Source organism: Seriola aureovittata, chromosome 21, assembly GCF_021018895.1.
Source record: "Seriola aureovittata isolate HTS-2021-v1 ecotype China chromosome 21, ASM2101889v1, whole genome shotgun sequence".
NCBI lineage: Eukaryota > Metazoa > Chordata > Actinopteri > Carangiformes > Carangidae > Seriola > Seriola aureovittata.
Genome location: NC_079384.1, coordinates 11,015,347 through 11,029,797, shown reverse-complemented (window position 1 = coordinate 11,029,797; position 14,451 = coordinate 11,015,347). Strand labels below are relative to the sequence as shown.

Below are 14,451 nucleotides of genomic sequence, written 5' to 3'. Positions count from 1 at the left end.
AGGAGGTATGTGACATTTTTAGTCTGCTCAAACTGAAACTGGATATATGCATTCATGTAGTGGAGCAGATGTAACTCTGTCAGGTTTGATGTGGATCTTAAATGTAAACTCCATATGCCAGAGGTCATCGTAATTTCCACAAGGTCCTGCGATTTAGGTCAACAATATGCCCTTTAAAAGTTTAATCCAGTTCATCACAAGAGAGGGATTTTTGTCTGTAGTGGTCAAGGCTGGGAAAGCCATCCAGTACCTAGAGCATCAATGACTATGTGTTATATTGCACTTACTCTCCACCTGCATGCATGTTTAAATTAACTGGACAGGTCATTTTTCTAACACCTGTGGATTTCGACATTCTGTGCAAGCAGAACTTTAATTAGCATTTCCAATACTTTCATATGTTTCCTCCACATGCTTATGCAGACACAGGCCTATCAAAAAATATGTTTCTGTAATCATCCATAATGAGCATGAATCAATACTTAAACATACACAAGATTATGTGTAACATAACAATTTAAATGTCTGTTTCCTTATATTTATTGACTTATATTTTAGCAGCTAGTTAACATTGTAGTTAACATTTTTTGTATTTTGTATATGGTAATTTAAATGCAACATGGAGACGTTTCCTTTCCCTTGCCACTAATCACCGTTCCCCATCTCTCTGGCACTCGATGCGAACATAACCAAAGTACAATGGCCGACAGGGACTGTCTTAGAGATACACTTGTTTGTGCCTTTCAAACAGGGTTTCCTGCGACCAAACTGGTCTATCGTTTGAGTGTAAAAGGCCCTTTAGAATGATTGTGGAGATATGGAGGGCCTCTGAGGGATGAGTGGAAGACCTGAAAGCCTTATGAGGAGTCCATTAGTAGGTCTAGTGTTGGAGGAAGCCCCCTGATCTGATGGTATCAGCGCCCGAGGGAAAGTGGACAGAACAAATGCTATCAGGCAGCAACACAGGCCGAAAAACAGGATCGCTATCTCTGCCCATGAAACTCAAAAGCAGCCCAAAGCACAGAGACACACATAATGACCCAGATACACATGCACATGCACATGCACAGGTATATAAGTTGGCTGAGGTGGCAGTCATGCACCTGAACACTTACCACCAAACGGAAGCGTTGGGCAGAACCACACAGCAAAGTGAGGATGGAAAAGAAGGGAAAAGAGAACGGAGTGGCGGCCATGGCAGCCTGCTACCAGAGATTTGATCCTGCAGCGTATCTACAGTATAACTACACTCCTCCGCGGGCTGATTTTGAAAGAAAAGACAGCATTGTGCCGTGGAAACTGGCATGTCTCCATAGAGCTTTCACTGAAGGTAAAGAAATCGGGTGATGGATCATGTAAACTATTTTGAAAATGTACTGGTTTATCCAAAAGTTTTTAAATAGTCAATTGTTTTTAGTAATAGTATGTGTTAATTTAATTTCACACCAATACTGGGACTTTTATGGGAGTAAGTATTACAGATGCTGGATGCTACTAATTCTTCTTTTGTCTGCTCCTCTGTCCTCCACCTTCCCAGGAGATGTGAGTGGCGAGGTGCTGGTGGACATAGGTTCGGGGCCTACCCTGTACCAGGTGCTGAGCGGCTGTGAGGTTTTCAACAAGGTGCTCCTCACAGACTATCTGGAGGTAAACAGGCAGGAGCTGAGGCGCTGGCTCCAGGACGAGGAAGGCTGCAACCTGGACTGGACGCCGTACCTGCAGCACGTGTGCAAGCTGGAGGGACGACGGTACAACCCGATCCCTTTCCTCTGTGTTTGAGAAAAGCGCGTAGCATGGAAGTTTCTCAAACAACATGATCGTTGGTAGACTACTGCCATCAGAACATGCCTATAGATGTATTTGCAATGTGAAATATATTGTTCTTTTAATTATATAGAGCTCCTTCCTTCTCCTTCCTTCTCCCCTTCTAACCCTGGCATAACAAGCCTTATCGTATCCGTCTTAATTTGTTTCAAGAACCTTAGAATTAGTCAGTGATCTTCTATAAAGTATCATAACATCTCACATTTCATTAGGCCATCTCATTTAGCAGAAGAAGACATTGGCGGATATATTACAGATTGAACAAAATATGATATAACCTGTCACTTGGTGAATTGAGGTGCTGGTATGAGGGGTTTTGTTACCTTCAGCCAACGCCAGGCCATCTGTTCCCAGTCTGTGTTCTATAAATTAACTGGCTGCTGGCCGCAGCTTCATATTTACCATACAGACATGAAGGTTTTCTCTCTCAACAAGAGTTTGTTTTATTTCCCAAAACGTAATGTGTTAATGTCTTGTGGAAAAATCAGGGCAATCACCATGGAGCAATGCTAAGTAATGTGCATACAGAGAACAGAATCTCTTTCAAAACTAGATGTCGTGTGGATGGCTGTTTTCATTTTATTTGGTGCTTCATTGATATTGTCTCTACCAGGCCTTCAGCATGGATGGAGAAAGCTGCCAAGCTACGTGAGGTCATCACAGACATCCTCCCAGTCGACGTGCATCACCCGCAGCCTCTGGCCCCAGACGCCCTTCCTTCAGCAGGGGCCGACTGTCTTGTGTCCTGCTTCTGTCTGGAGAGCGTCAGCCCTGACCTGGCTACTTTCACCAGGGCCTTGGGCCACATTGGGAGGCTCCTCCGGCCCGGTGGCCACCTCCTGCTCATTGGAGCCCTGGGAGAGAGTTACTATTTTGGGGGGCCTGGGGTAAAGATCCCTGTGGTCCCATTGAATGAAGCCCAGGTATGTGGTAGTTTGAAGGAGAGCGGCTTTACTCTGATCCGGCTGGAGGTTTATACACTGCCTCAAGACATGAGGGTCGGGGTCGATGACGTGACTGGGGTGTTTTTTGTAAAGGCAAGAAAGGACTAAAAGATAAAGTAGGAGAGGAGGTAATGGATAGGCTAGGCAAAGGTTATTAAAGGTGACAGTGAAGAAGTAACTCTACTGATGAAAATATTGTAGATTAAACCGAGGTAAATGCATGATGTAGCACAGCAAACAATTAAATGAAACGATAATGGAATTAATTGTAATGCTAATAATACCCACACATATTACAGATTGTTTTTTGGGTGAGAGGTTGCTTTGATAGAGATCCTCATTCATTTTACAAATATCCGACTCTAGGACAAAACATGCAGGTGAAACATTCCACTTTATTCATCTCTGTTTCATTGGTCCAGTAAATTTCTGAGGGTGCATGCGATGCGTGACATTCCCATTCGTTACCAAAGCAGCTGTTGGTGGTAGAAACGTAATTGCACATTGCCTCCTGCTGTTCAAACTCAGCAACTACAGCACCAGAATGTAATGCTTCAGTTCAGTTCTTATGGCATATCTTAACATAGCAGTGTTCTAGCTCTTTATATACATTAGGCCTATATTTTGATATGTTATATATTTCTCTTCAGTTAACTGCTACTCAGTTGAGAGGTTGATGAGTTGCCTATTGTGTTTTGTAATATATGATAATGTGAATAAAAGGAGCAATGTTAAAGCAGAGGTTTTTTTTCATGATGTTTTCTTTGGGCACATTGTGTTGATATGAACTTGTTGTCAACGTTGAACTTGATGGAAGTAGAGATGGTTGACAGCATTGTGACTAAGAATGAAAAGGGGTTCAAAAAATGACTCATGATTTCTTATGCTTTCAGCTCCATGGATTAATCTTAATATGTGCTATGCGGATCAATGTTATTTATAACATCATATATTAAATATAAACTGTGTAATTAGAAGTATTCACCACTGGGTGTCAGTAATTGACCATATTGTGTGGCTATGAAAATATCAGTCAAGGACCCCAAACCACATCTGCAATATTGCTCATACTTTGTTGATAGATTTGATTTGAAAGATAAATATAAAAACCAAAATATTTTTTCTATGTTTTCTGACTTGGCTAATTTTGATGGATATTAAATGTGTCTAAGTGCAAAAACTTTCTCGGGGTTCTGATTTAATGAAACTCCCTGTCTGCTGTCCTTTGCTGTATTTGAACACATACACTTTTTTTACACACAATTCTTCAGACGTACAATCACACAAACACCAGCAGCCCATTATAATTGTTTTATTAGCAACCAAACACAAAACATTATTTACATACAGGGCCATGAATGAACCTTCATCCTCATCACGAATATATTTGTTTTCGAAAAAATATAGGTCTACTTTCAGCTCCTACCTACCGCACCATCTTTGTTATCCGACACAGATCATGCTTGCTAATCGCCATGTTACAAATATGAAACCGGTACAACTGTGCCGCATTATCACGATTAGTTGGATTAGGCTGACATGATTTAATCTGATCTGCTGTGGCTGTGACTGCGCTCAAATCGTCTGCAATCAGACTCAAACTGAGAGAGTTCAACTTGAGAGGCAGCCTTGTGTGACCCAGATTGAGTTTTGAATGAGTCTGACTTTGTACCCTTGTACACTGTAATATAATGTGTATTATACTGTATATAATTTTATAGTTTATCATATCTATATACTATGCTAACCCCCGGGACATTACTCAGAATTTCTGCCCACACAGTATGAGACAACAACCTCATCACATGCCTCGAACAACACTGCTTCTCTGCTGCAACAACACTACACTGCCATTACACGACAGATAAAACTGAATTTTATACATTTGCACAGTATACACATGGTTATTTCAGGTGCATATTACTTGTCCCCTTGCATAAAAAGGGAGGTACTGTCCTAAGCCGTATGCATCTTCTGCTATATTTCTTTATTGTTCTCGAGGTGCGCGTTTGAGCACCAGTGACCTGTGCAGTATGTTTCACTTGGCAAATAAAAGGTCATTCTGAATCCGATGCTTCGCACGTGGATGGAGTTCTATGGAAAACTTGTCCCGTGGAGCAATTGTCAGGAAAACATGTTGATATCTCGAATCCTGTTGATCTTATTAAAAAAAATCAAAAAACACATGTAATTGCAAGAGAAAACGCCGCAGTTCTCATGTTTCTGGTGCAGTGTCCTTGGCTGATTGGAATTTAGCTCTGGCTTCCTCGGCTGACCGAAGACGTGATTCCCTTCGCAAAGTCTCAGGTTAAACTTTTCCTCATGAACAGCTTATTAACATTCTGACCTTTCTTTCTCGATGCCCGTCTGTTTTTTTTCCCCCCTCTCCCTCTCTCTCTCTCTCTTTTCCACATTCAACATTCCTGTCGCATGCATGCACACACTCACAGACCCATCTAACACACACTCATACATACACCCATGCATGCCCACACGTGCTATGCAAGTCGGCTTCCTCACTAACACTCCATCAGAGCTTCGTCTTCTTTTGTCATTCTCCCTTTCCTTCCTCTCTTTCTTTGGCCTCCTCCTCGTCTCCGTGGTGACGGCTGAGATCAACACTTACTGTTGAAATGTCTGACGGAGCACATTGATCCCTGAGCGGTCTGCTTTCTCCTCTTAGATCTGACGAGAAAGAGATTTCAGATGTGTAAGCAATCTATATCTATATTTGGTGCAAGTGCAAGTGTGAGATAGAAAAATGGCGTAATGTGAAAGACCCCACCTGTAGCTGAGTCTGACTGCTGGCTCTTTTTCTCACCTTCCTCTTCTTCCTCCGCAGAGGAGGGCTCCTCTCTGTCCAGGGAGGCCAGGTGGGCCTGGGCCATCCTCTGGACAGCTGGGAATACAAATCAATACAGAGAAAAAAGACTTGATTTCACAAATAAAGCTCAGTTTACCCCTTTAATGGACATAATGGATGGATGGATATGGATGGAGATTATTAGTGCCTGCATTTATGTTTGTGCTTTGACTTTCTTTTGCTGCTTGCACTAATGTCAAACCTGTATTTAAACGATATGGTTTAATGACTGAGCCAGTGGTTCAATAAATAATAAAATTTTTTAAAAAAAAGGAGAGTGGAGCCCTGACAGCTGCCTCTTGTTAATTTGAAACTATATTCTTAGTTATTACCTAATATTATGATCAGTTATTACCTCTGTCACTTGCTTGTCACTGGTTGGGCGTGGTCAGAAATTTGCTTTGTTGCACCTGTCACTACTACTCAACAGCGATGTCTCGTAGTGCTGGACTACACCTGCACATCACTGCGGCAAGGTGAGAAGTTAAACCACTGAAGGTCAGCAAAGGCAAGTTTTGTTGGGGGTTGTCAAATCAAGGTTCGGATGTGCTTAAGTAACGTGAAGATGAGATATGTGTCATAATTCCCACCAATGAAAATATTGAAGACTATGTATTGATGATCTTCTGTTATAGCATTTGTGCCCCCACCTGAGTTGTATACATACATAGTGCCTGTGTTTCACCCCTGTGTATTAATATGCATCTGCATCTATATCAATTGATAGGTATCTTAAGAAATAAAGAGATTGTATTGCCGTTATGTAAAATTGTACAGGTATGTCATCATGATGTGAAATGCTATATGTCACACTGATCAAATTTCAGTAAAACAGATATTACGAGAAACAGCAGTCATGATTGCAAGGGTACAATCCTTAATTCCCAAGAAGCAGAAGATAAACAATAATAGATTATATATTCATACCAAATAGTAATATTTTAGTGTGACTATGGGTGTTTCTGTTAGTGTGTGTGTGTGTGACCATGTTGCAGCTGTGTGCCCATCCTATAATCCAGGATGATCCAGAACAGACTCACAGCTGTCTCTGCTCCTAATCTCACATAACACACACATTCACACACATGGAGACCCACGCAGAGACACACACCTCTCACTGGGTTTTCTTTTTTTGGATACGCACGCATTCCAAACAGATATAGACCACATGGCAATGGCAGAATTAGGCCTCCCAAATTCACTCATTTTGTTGTCATTTGTTACGTAAATTCAAAACACAAATATTGTGATGACACAAACTCTGGAGACAGAGCACTTACCTTTAAGTGAGGGTGGCTGGTAGGTGGAGGCGTGGACCAGTTTGGCTTTCAAGGCTCCATTTTCCCCCAGAACCCACTGTAAAACATCCAGTATACGTTTTAGTGTTACATCAGTGGGGTTTCTCAAAATACTATTCACATCAATCATGAAATACAGTAGATTGTGGTTGGCATGTGGTAGGAAGACAGAAAAGACGACACATTCCTTCAAGATGGAAGAGTCTAATGTAAGAGAGATACAACCCAGAGTCAATGAAGAGAGGGAAAAAGTTCATTTAAAAAAGCACTTTATCCCATTTTGCCTGCTTTAGGGTCAGTAGGGTTGTACTCACTGCACAGTATATGTTACTCACATTGAAACTTTTTTTGCAATTTAAAAAGGAAAACTCATATATATGGTCATATATATCTTTTGGTATCAATCTGTAGGAAACAGCATTAGTTCCAAGGAGAATTTGCTGTTGTTGTGCACCCACAAAATACATGATACAAAGCGAATTTCCGGCCTTCGGGAATACTCTTCTGCAGCCGCCACAGAACAAACATCGCAACAATCAATTTCGTGTACACACAGAGCTTGACAGCGTAGCGAGGGTTTAACAATCAAGACAACATAAAATCTCATCCCCCTCACTCAGAGCACAGCGACTTCTCATCGCAATTATGTTCTGATGATGCAGAGAGAGAGAACTGGCATCTCTTCCTCCCCTTGAAATCACCGGACCTTCACTGAAAGTCGCTCGGTTTTGATTCCCAGAGAGCGCACATCAGCTGATCTACCTGATGAGGGCCGCTGTCTTCGTCCGGTGAAGGTGGATCTGTCAATCTGAAGAGTGTAGCCGGTGTCGGCCTCCGACGTCGGATCTTTGCAAAGAGAGAGAGAGAGAGAGAGAGAGAGACAGAGAGAGAGAGAGAGAGAGAGAAAAGAGAGAGAGAGATAGAGAGAGAGTGTGTTCTGTGAGAATTTGCATAGTTCCATGTATGTTATGCAAAAAAAAGCAAATACAATGTCACAACTGTGCAGCTCACAACTATCTTGTCATTCTTGACGTTGTGTTTACTGAGGATTTTTTTCCATGGCAACTATGCATTACATTATACAACAATATTCATTCAAGATTGTTGTCCAGATTGTGTGTGAATGAGGATTACATCTTGTCATAGATGGCGGCTGGATTACTTAAATTTGCTTTCTATTTTCCTGCATGTTCCCATCACTTGGCTTGAAATCACGGATGTTTTTCAGTTCTGCTGCCCACTGTGTGATTTCCACAAGAGATGAATGTCTACTTTTACCCTCTTGAACAATCTAACATCATACTGGGGAATAATTGCTCTCTTGCCTTCAGTGATTGGCCGGCGGCTGTTTCACAGTTTAAACGTTGGTATTCTGTTATTTATATTTTACATTCTTCATAGTCGCTTCATAAGGGGAAGACACTTTTGCTGTTTTTCAATCTTTTAATTACGGCTGCAGTAAAATGAATATAAAGCAGAGTTTATATAAACTGTAAAATCATCTCCAGGGTCATGGCAGCTCTCACATAAGTGCTAGTGTCTTACTTTTCTTTTGCTGTTGAATAGAATTTGATGTCGCCACTCAAAAACACATACTCTTTATCTGAATTCCTGCAGATTCATCATCTTCCTTTTATTCTGTCTGAAGCAGTGTGAGTCATACAAACCAAGGGTTATGCAACTGATAAAATGTGACTTCAATATCTCAAATCAGTTTCAGTCTGCTATGATTAAAAAAAAGAAACTGTTCCACAACACAGCTTGACAATAATATCATTCAAAATATTACAATTTATTCAGTTATTCACCGTGAATACATTTGTCCAATTCCACCTACACTGAACCTCAACTGAAGCCAGGATTTTGGTAATAGTTTTAACATTTCTGACAGCTAAAGCAGTTGCTTTTCAAATGAAGATTTTTAAAAACAAAATATATTATCTCTGCTTATAATTTAATGGACTGATAGTGATTAAACTGCCCCTCAAGTATTTAAAATGAGCTCCACGTTGACCAACATTTAGGTACTCCTTATATGTTTGGTATTCGATAATAATCAAATAATACAATAATGTGACACTGGTAGGTGCCATTGTTTATATATTCTGAGTACCTTTTCTTTAAATACTCACTAGCTGAAGCTAAAAGGTCTCATTCTACTGTTCAGTTCAAAACATCTGACTCCGAGCTCTGCAGCCAGTTTTTTAAGGTTTTTAAAGCCTCGGTCTGGAGAGTGAAGACACCTATCACACAATAGGGTTTATTTAGAGATGTGCATAGGACATAATATAGTGAGAGTCAAACAAAAGACAAATGAACAGTCAAGACTGTGGGTATCGGCTATATGGGAGCAAATGTCAACAGCTGACTGTTTGTGAACTCACGATCATATGTGAGGTCGATATTCTTACAACAAAGCCTTTTCAGTAGAAATATGCAAAACTGAAAATGTTATTTTCAACTATTTTTATGGTTTAAAAGCAAACTACGCCAACCTTGGATTATTCCTGTTAAAATACAAGCAACCATAAAACACATTCTTCTGACTAACGATAACCAAGGGTGTTATGATACACACAACTTATTCATCACTCTCTCTCTCTCTTTGTAACATGTTATGTTGATAAAGATCGTCGTGAGGGACGAGCGGCCGCCAAGCCATTCACAGCTGAGAGTGTAGGCATGAAATGTGTGGGCAGCTTTCACGTTGGAGTAACTCTCACTGCTTCGGCCTCCCTCTGTGTGCTGCACTCATACATATTCACCCACTAGAATTAAGCATACTGCCATTGTGTCCTGCACCTGTCTGAAAGCCTTTTCAGACACACTGACCTTTTCTGAGTGTTTCGTCAACACTGCAGCCAGGAGGTTAAGCACCTGCAGGGAACATGGTATTGTCATTGGAGCCTTGTTGTGCACGGCTGCAAATGCCTGTTAAATATCAGCGGTAGCTCAGTGTGGCTGCGACTGGGGAGATTGATTTGAGCTTCCTGAATGGGCAACATGGGTTAGTATGTAACCTACCAGACAAGAGAAATTTGGGGATAAGGGATTTTGGGGATTTGTTTTGATTTTTGATTTATCATTGTTAGACAAATGCATTTTACCAGCCCAACAATGATTTAATAATTCAGTTTTTTTCTTGGAGTAACAGCAAACAAAGAGTGAACGAGACGTGCCTTTGGGATTAATTTGGAAAGAAACACATAATATTTTAGGCTATTTTTTACAAGTTAAGGGATGACGGAAACATTTTAGGTTACTCTCTACTCTGATTGCTCACACTCTACAAAAACGTGTTAATGTAGCCAGAGAGGTCGCATTATATTTGGTGCAACCAATCACAGAACAACATGCCAGTGAGAGTGAGGACAGCTGGACGAGACTCTAAGCCAACTGTGCACGTCCGGTTTGTTTATAAATGTTTCTGGTCTGATTTTTCTGCATTTTTTTTTTTTATTTATTTATTTCCTATCCAGCTAAATTAGAAATATTGCATCTCCAGCCATGCTGTAGTAGCACAGGACCTCACGTAGTAAATCACTAATCCCCCCGCCCTGTCTCATTTTTGGTATGTAGGATGACCTTCATGGTTACCTAACATTCAACTTCAATACATTAATCTGGATGTTTATAATGCACAATTACATCACTGTGTGGGTACAGTGTCCTAAGGAGCCCTTGATACAGAAATAACCTGTCCACTTAACAATCAGGACCACGCAGCGATGTCGTGTTCATGCGATGCTTTCAATCTATCTGTGAATAATCCTGTGTCGAGCTTGATTTGACCACGACACGTTCAAGGAAACATGAATCATACCAACTCCTGCCATTTGACCTTTTGTTTCCCAGTGAGCCTAGCACCTAATTTTAACCTCAAGATGACTTGAATCGAAACACAATGTTGTTGCAGTAGAGGCCTGGGCTGTAGAGAAGACGGGCCAGTCACACACACACACACACACTCACACACACACACACACACACACACACACACACACACACACACACACACACACACACACACACACACACACAGTTGCTGTGTCTTCCTCAGTGGCAAACACCTAACTGTTACCCAGACATTTGCAGCTGGTCACTGTATGCATCTGCCCCAGTCTGTATGAGAGAATAATGTGATAACAGGGGCAGCATGGGGAATGATGGCTTTGTTGAATAAGACCCTACTGGAGTTTAGAGCTCTTGGCTGTGCTGTGGTGAAAATTTGTTCTTGGCATGAGCTGTCTTTGCCCTTGATTCAGGCCTCAGTCATCCACAGCTAATCTCTTTGGTTTTAATCACTCATCTCCTTGGCTGATGATTTTTCTCCCTCTCCTTTTCTTACTTGTCTTCTCCGAGTTATCTTTCTTTTTTTTTTTTTTTCTTCCCATTGTCCCTCTCAGCACCTTGTTTCATTCGTTCCTACCCACTCCTTCCACTTCCGTCTACCCGTTTCTTTTCCCATGCTTCTGCTCGCCATTTCAATGCTAATGTTACGGCTGCGTTGTGGAAAAGTTGTGCACAAGCACTTGGCTGGCCTTACCATACACTAGCCCTTATAGACAGCTGTTCTGCTGGTCCCAACTCCCACAGCTTTCAGTCACTATCAGTGTGAGTGGAAAGCATGGTCAGCCTTCCACAAGGGTAACACAAGGACAAGACCCCCCCCCCCCCCCCGACCAAATCTCTGAGGGCTGGACGAGAAGGCTTTGGTTTTGACGACCATCTTGGTAACAGCAGCTTTGCTTGACTCTTGCACAGTCACGCTTGAGTGAATAATTCATCAAATCCTCAGGAATCTAAGCAGTGGTAGATTACAAGTTGGGGGGTAAGTGAACCCCCGTCCCAGAGGCAACTGCAACATACTGAGTTTTTTTTTTTTTAATCTAGGAGGGGTACTGGTTTGCAGCATGTCTCGAGTACAGCTGAGTCTCACCCTAGATGACATGGCCATTAGGCGATTTTTCTAATCACCATGGTGCCGCCTGCTCTGCTGGGAAACAGTGGTCAGCTAGAAAATAAGAAGGAAGGAGAAAGACTCTCATGCAGGCAGCCCGGAAAATGGATTATAAAAATGATTTTGCAGCTGAATGACTTTATCCCCTCAGCTGGAATTCTGGTATCTTCAACTTTGCAGAATTTCTTATTTCCTGTACATTGCAACAGCAGATTTAGGGTGACTTTGGTGGCTATAAGAAGACTCATCCTAAGACGTATTACGGCGTAGTAACCTTGTGACCGTTTGCGTGCATTACCAGGGAATGCTGCTGCTTTTATTCTCATTAGATCCACGGTGCAAGATTTGAAGTAATCTTACTCAGCCCTGTAAGCCGGCAAATTGCCAGAGCATCTTATAGGGAAACTGACTTAGCACTTGTTCCCACGTGAAGCTGCCAATGAGCATTTAAGGAGGTGAGATTCATGTGGGAGAACAGAAGTAATGAGCAGTGCTAGTAATGTGAACCTTTCCTGGATCATTTGAGTATAATTACCATGAGATGTTTTAACTCAAACTGTGTTCAGAAGTGTTTCTGAAGGAATGTGTTTAGATTTTCAAGACCTGTGGGGCTGCTTAGTAAAGCAAATGAAGGAATGGTTCAGCACTAGAAAGGGTAAAGAAAGTAGTCCAAAGCCCTAGAGACTGCAAGTTGGGCTGTAAACAACAGATGTGTGAGAAATATTTGAGCGCCTAGACATTACTGATTTATTAGTTTATTTTTACTTTCCGGTCTGAAACAAGCTTTCCAAACAGATGCCCAATTGGAATCTTCCAAATCCTCTGCTGGGGAGAAATCAAGTTTTCTGACATTGCACTTGGGTGCCAATGAGATTTCGCTCTAGGAAGCAGCCCGCCATTAAAACATGAATCACTCTTGTCTTGAAAGTAGAGGGAATGGAGAAACCTACTGGATCACTTAGATCCAACCAAAAGTTATCTCAGTCTATACCTTGATGACCTTTATGGGCTCTTGCCAGATGTAATAGCTGCTCCCATACTGCACAGGCCAACATTATTCCTGTTCACACTGCACTATTTCACTAACATAGTTTCTGTCTGACCATGTCAGCATGTTCACCTGCTTTTTGCTTTGGGATGATTCAGCATAAACTACAGACTTGTTTATTTTACATTATGCACTCACCACCTCTTTGAGATATATGTCTAACAACCCGACACCTGACATTTTTCCTCACAGATGTGGGAAGGGCATTATTACTCAGGCACATAATCTCGTTTTTAATATTACTAACAGTGCTTTATCCCTCACTTCCTCATCTTCCTCCTCTTTCGCCTCCTCCTCCAATCCTTTTTGAAGGGCAGAGAAGCCTCATCACTTTTTAAGGGCTCCAAAAAAAAAAAAAAAAACTGAGGCTGCACAGCTCAGCTTAATCCCAGTGCTGCCCATACCCTGCTGCCCACAGAGTCCTAATACGCAACATCAAAATACAGACTTCTGCAAAGTCGTGCTAGACGGGTTACGTAACTGTCTGTCAACCTCGGTGGCAGGGCCTGATGCTTCAGATGCCACAGAAGAGGGTAACACTCACAGACACGAGCGTGTGTCACATTTCAGCCGTTGTTTCACAGCAGGTGGAACTTCTACTACCGACAGTCTCAAAGACACGAAGAAGTCCGCACTTGAACGTTACCCTAGAAAAGTGTTTATGTGTTTACATATTAACTTTCAGGCTGCATTAAAAAAAAAAAAAAAAAACTGCTGATGTAGGCTACTATGTTGACCCAGGTTTTGACCTCATTCCTCCACACACGCCCTCACCCCCACCCCCACCCCCACCCCCATCATCCTCATCCCTAGAGGCTGCACATGACGCTCTCACCATCTCCACCTGTCGCGGGTCCAGCTGGGTGGGTACGGAGGAAGGCACGGAGAACTGGATCTTCCTCTTCGCATCCTTGTCTTCCTCTCGCTCCATCACCTCCGTGTCTGCGGGGAGCAGCGGGTCCATGGCATCCAGCCTGACACCGCCACAGCCGAGCGCACAGATGTCCAAGCAAAAAAAAAAAAAAAAAAAAAGTCCAAGTGGAGTCACTTCCGATTTAACTGCCTGTGTAAGCTACGCGACTCCTCTAATGTCACAAACTGCAAAAAAACAAAAAAATAAAACAAAACAAAAGAACAAACAAAACAAAACAAATAATAATATGGGTATATTTTTAAATCAATTAACTGTAAATGACCAGCGGTTTCTTTCTGTCCCAGCAGATTTCGTTGGACTCTTGGGTTGCGTTTGTCAGCTTTGCCTGCGTCCTCCTCTCTCACGCCTTTCCGTCTCCCTCCCTCCCTCCCTTTCTCTCTCTCTCTCTCTCTCTCTCTCTCTCTCTCTCTCTTTCTCTCTCACTCACACACACGCGCGCTCACCCTTCATTTAGTACGTCTCTCTGTCCCACTGTGTCTGTACAGTGTCGGAAACTTGCTTCAACTGCAGTTCAAAAGTGGCCCAGAAAGCAATTTCCCTTGAGATGGGCTGAAAATAAGACGCTTCTAAAACTGTCAAG

General features: G+C 42.0%; 2 protein-coding genes across 2 annotated transcripts; one reads left to right on the top strand and one right to left on the bottom strand.

The window, feature by feature from the left end:
- Positions 1 to 1,133: 1,133 nt before the first annotated feature.
- LOC130162679 (phenylethanolamine N-methyltransferase) lies at positions 1,134 to 3,803 on the top strand. Its single transcript, XM_056366457.1, has 3 exons — positions 1,134 to 1,330; positions 1,538 to 1,748; positions 2,438 to 3,803. The coding sequence occupies exons 1-3, from the start codon at positions 1,159 to 1,161 to the stop codon at positions 2,874 to 2,876; spliced, it is 822 nt and encodes a 273-aa protein (XP_056222432.1). The 5' UTR covers positions 1,134 to 1,158; the 3' UTR covers positions 2,877 to 3,803.
- Positions 3,804 to 4,065: 262 nt separating this feature from the next.
- On the bottom strand, positions 4,066 to 14,218 carry LOC130161880 (protein phosphatase 1 regulatory subunit 1B-like). Its single transcript, XM_056365224.1, has 5 exons — positions 13,773 to 14,218; positions 7,692 to 7,775; positions 6,912 to 6,987; positions 5,554 to 5,667; positions 4,066 to 5,453 (listed from the first exon to the last, which is right to left on the bottom strand). The coding sequence occupies exons 1-5, from the start codon at positions 13,899 to 13,901 to the stop codon at positions 5,320 to 5,322; spliced, it is 537 nt and encodes a 178-aa protein (XP_056221199.1). The 5' UTR covers positions 13,902 to 14,218; the 3' UTR covers positions 4,066 to 5,319.
- Between the last annotated feature and the right edge of the window lie 233 nt (positions 14,219 to 14,451).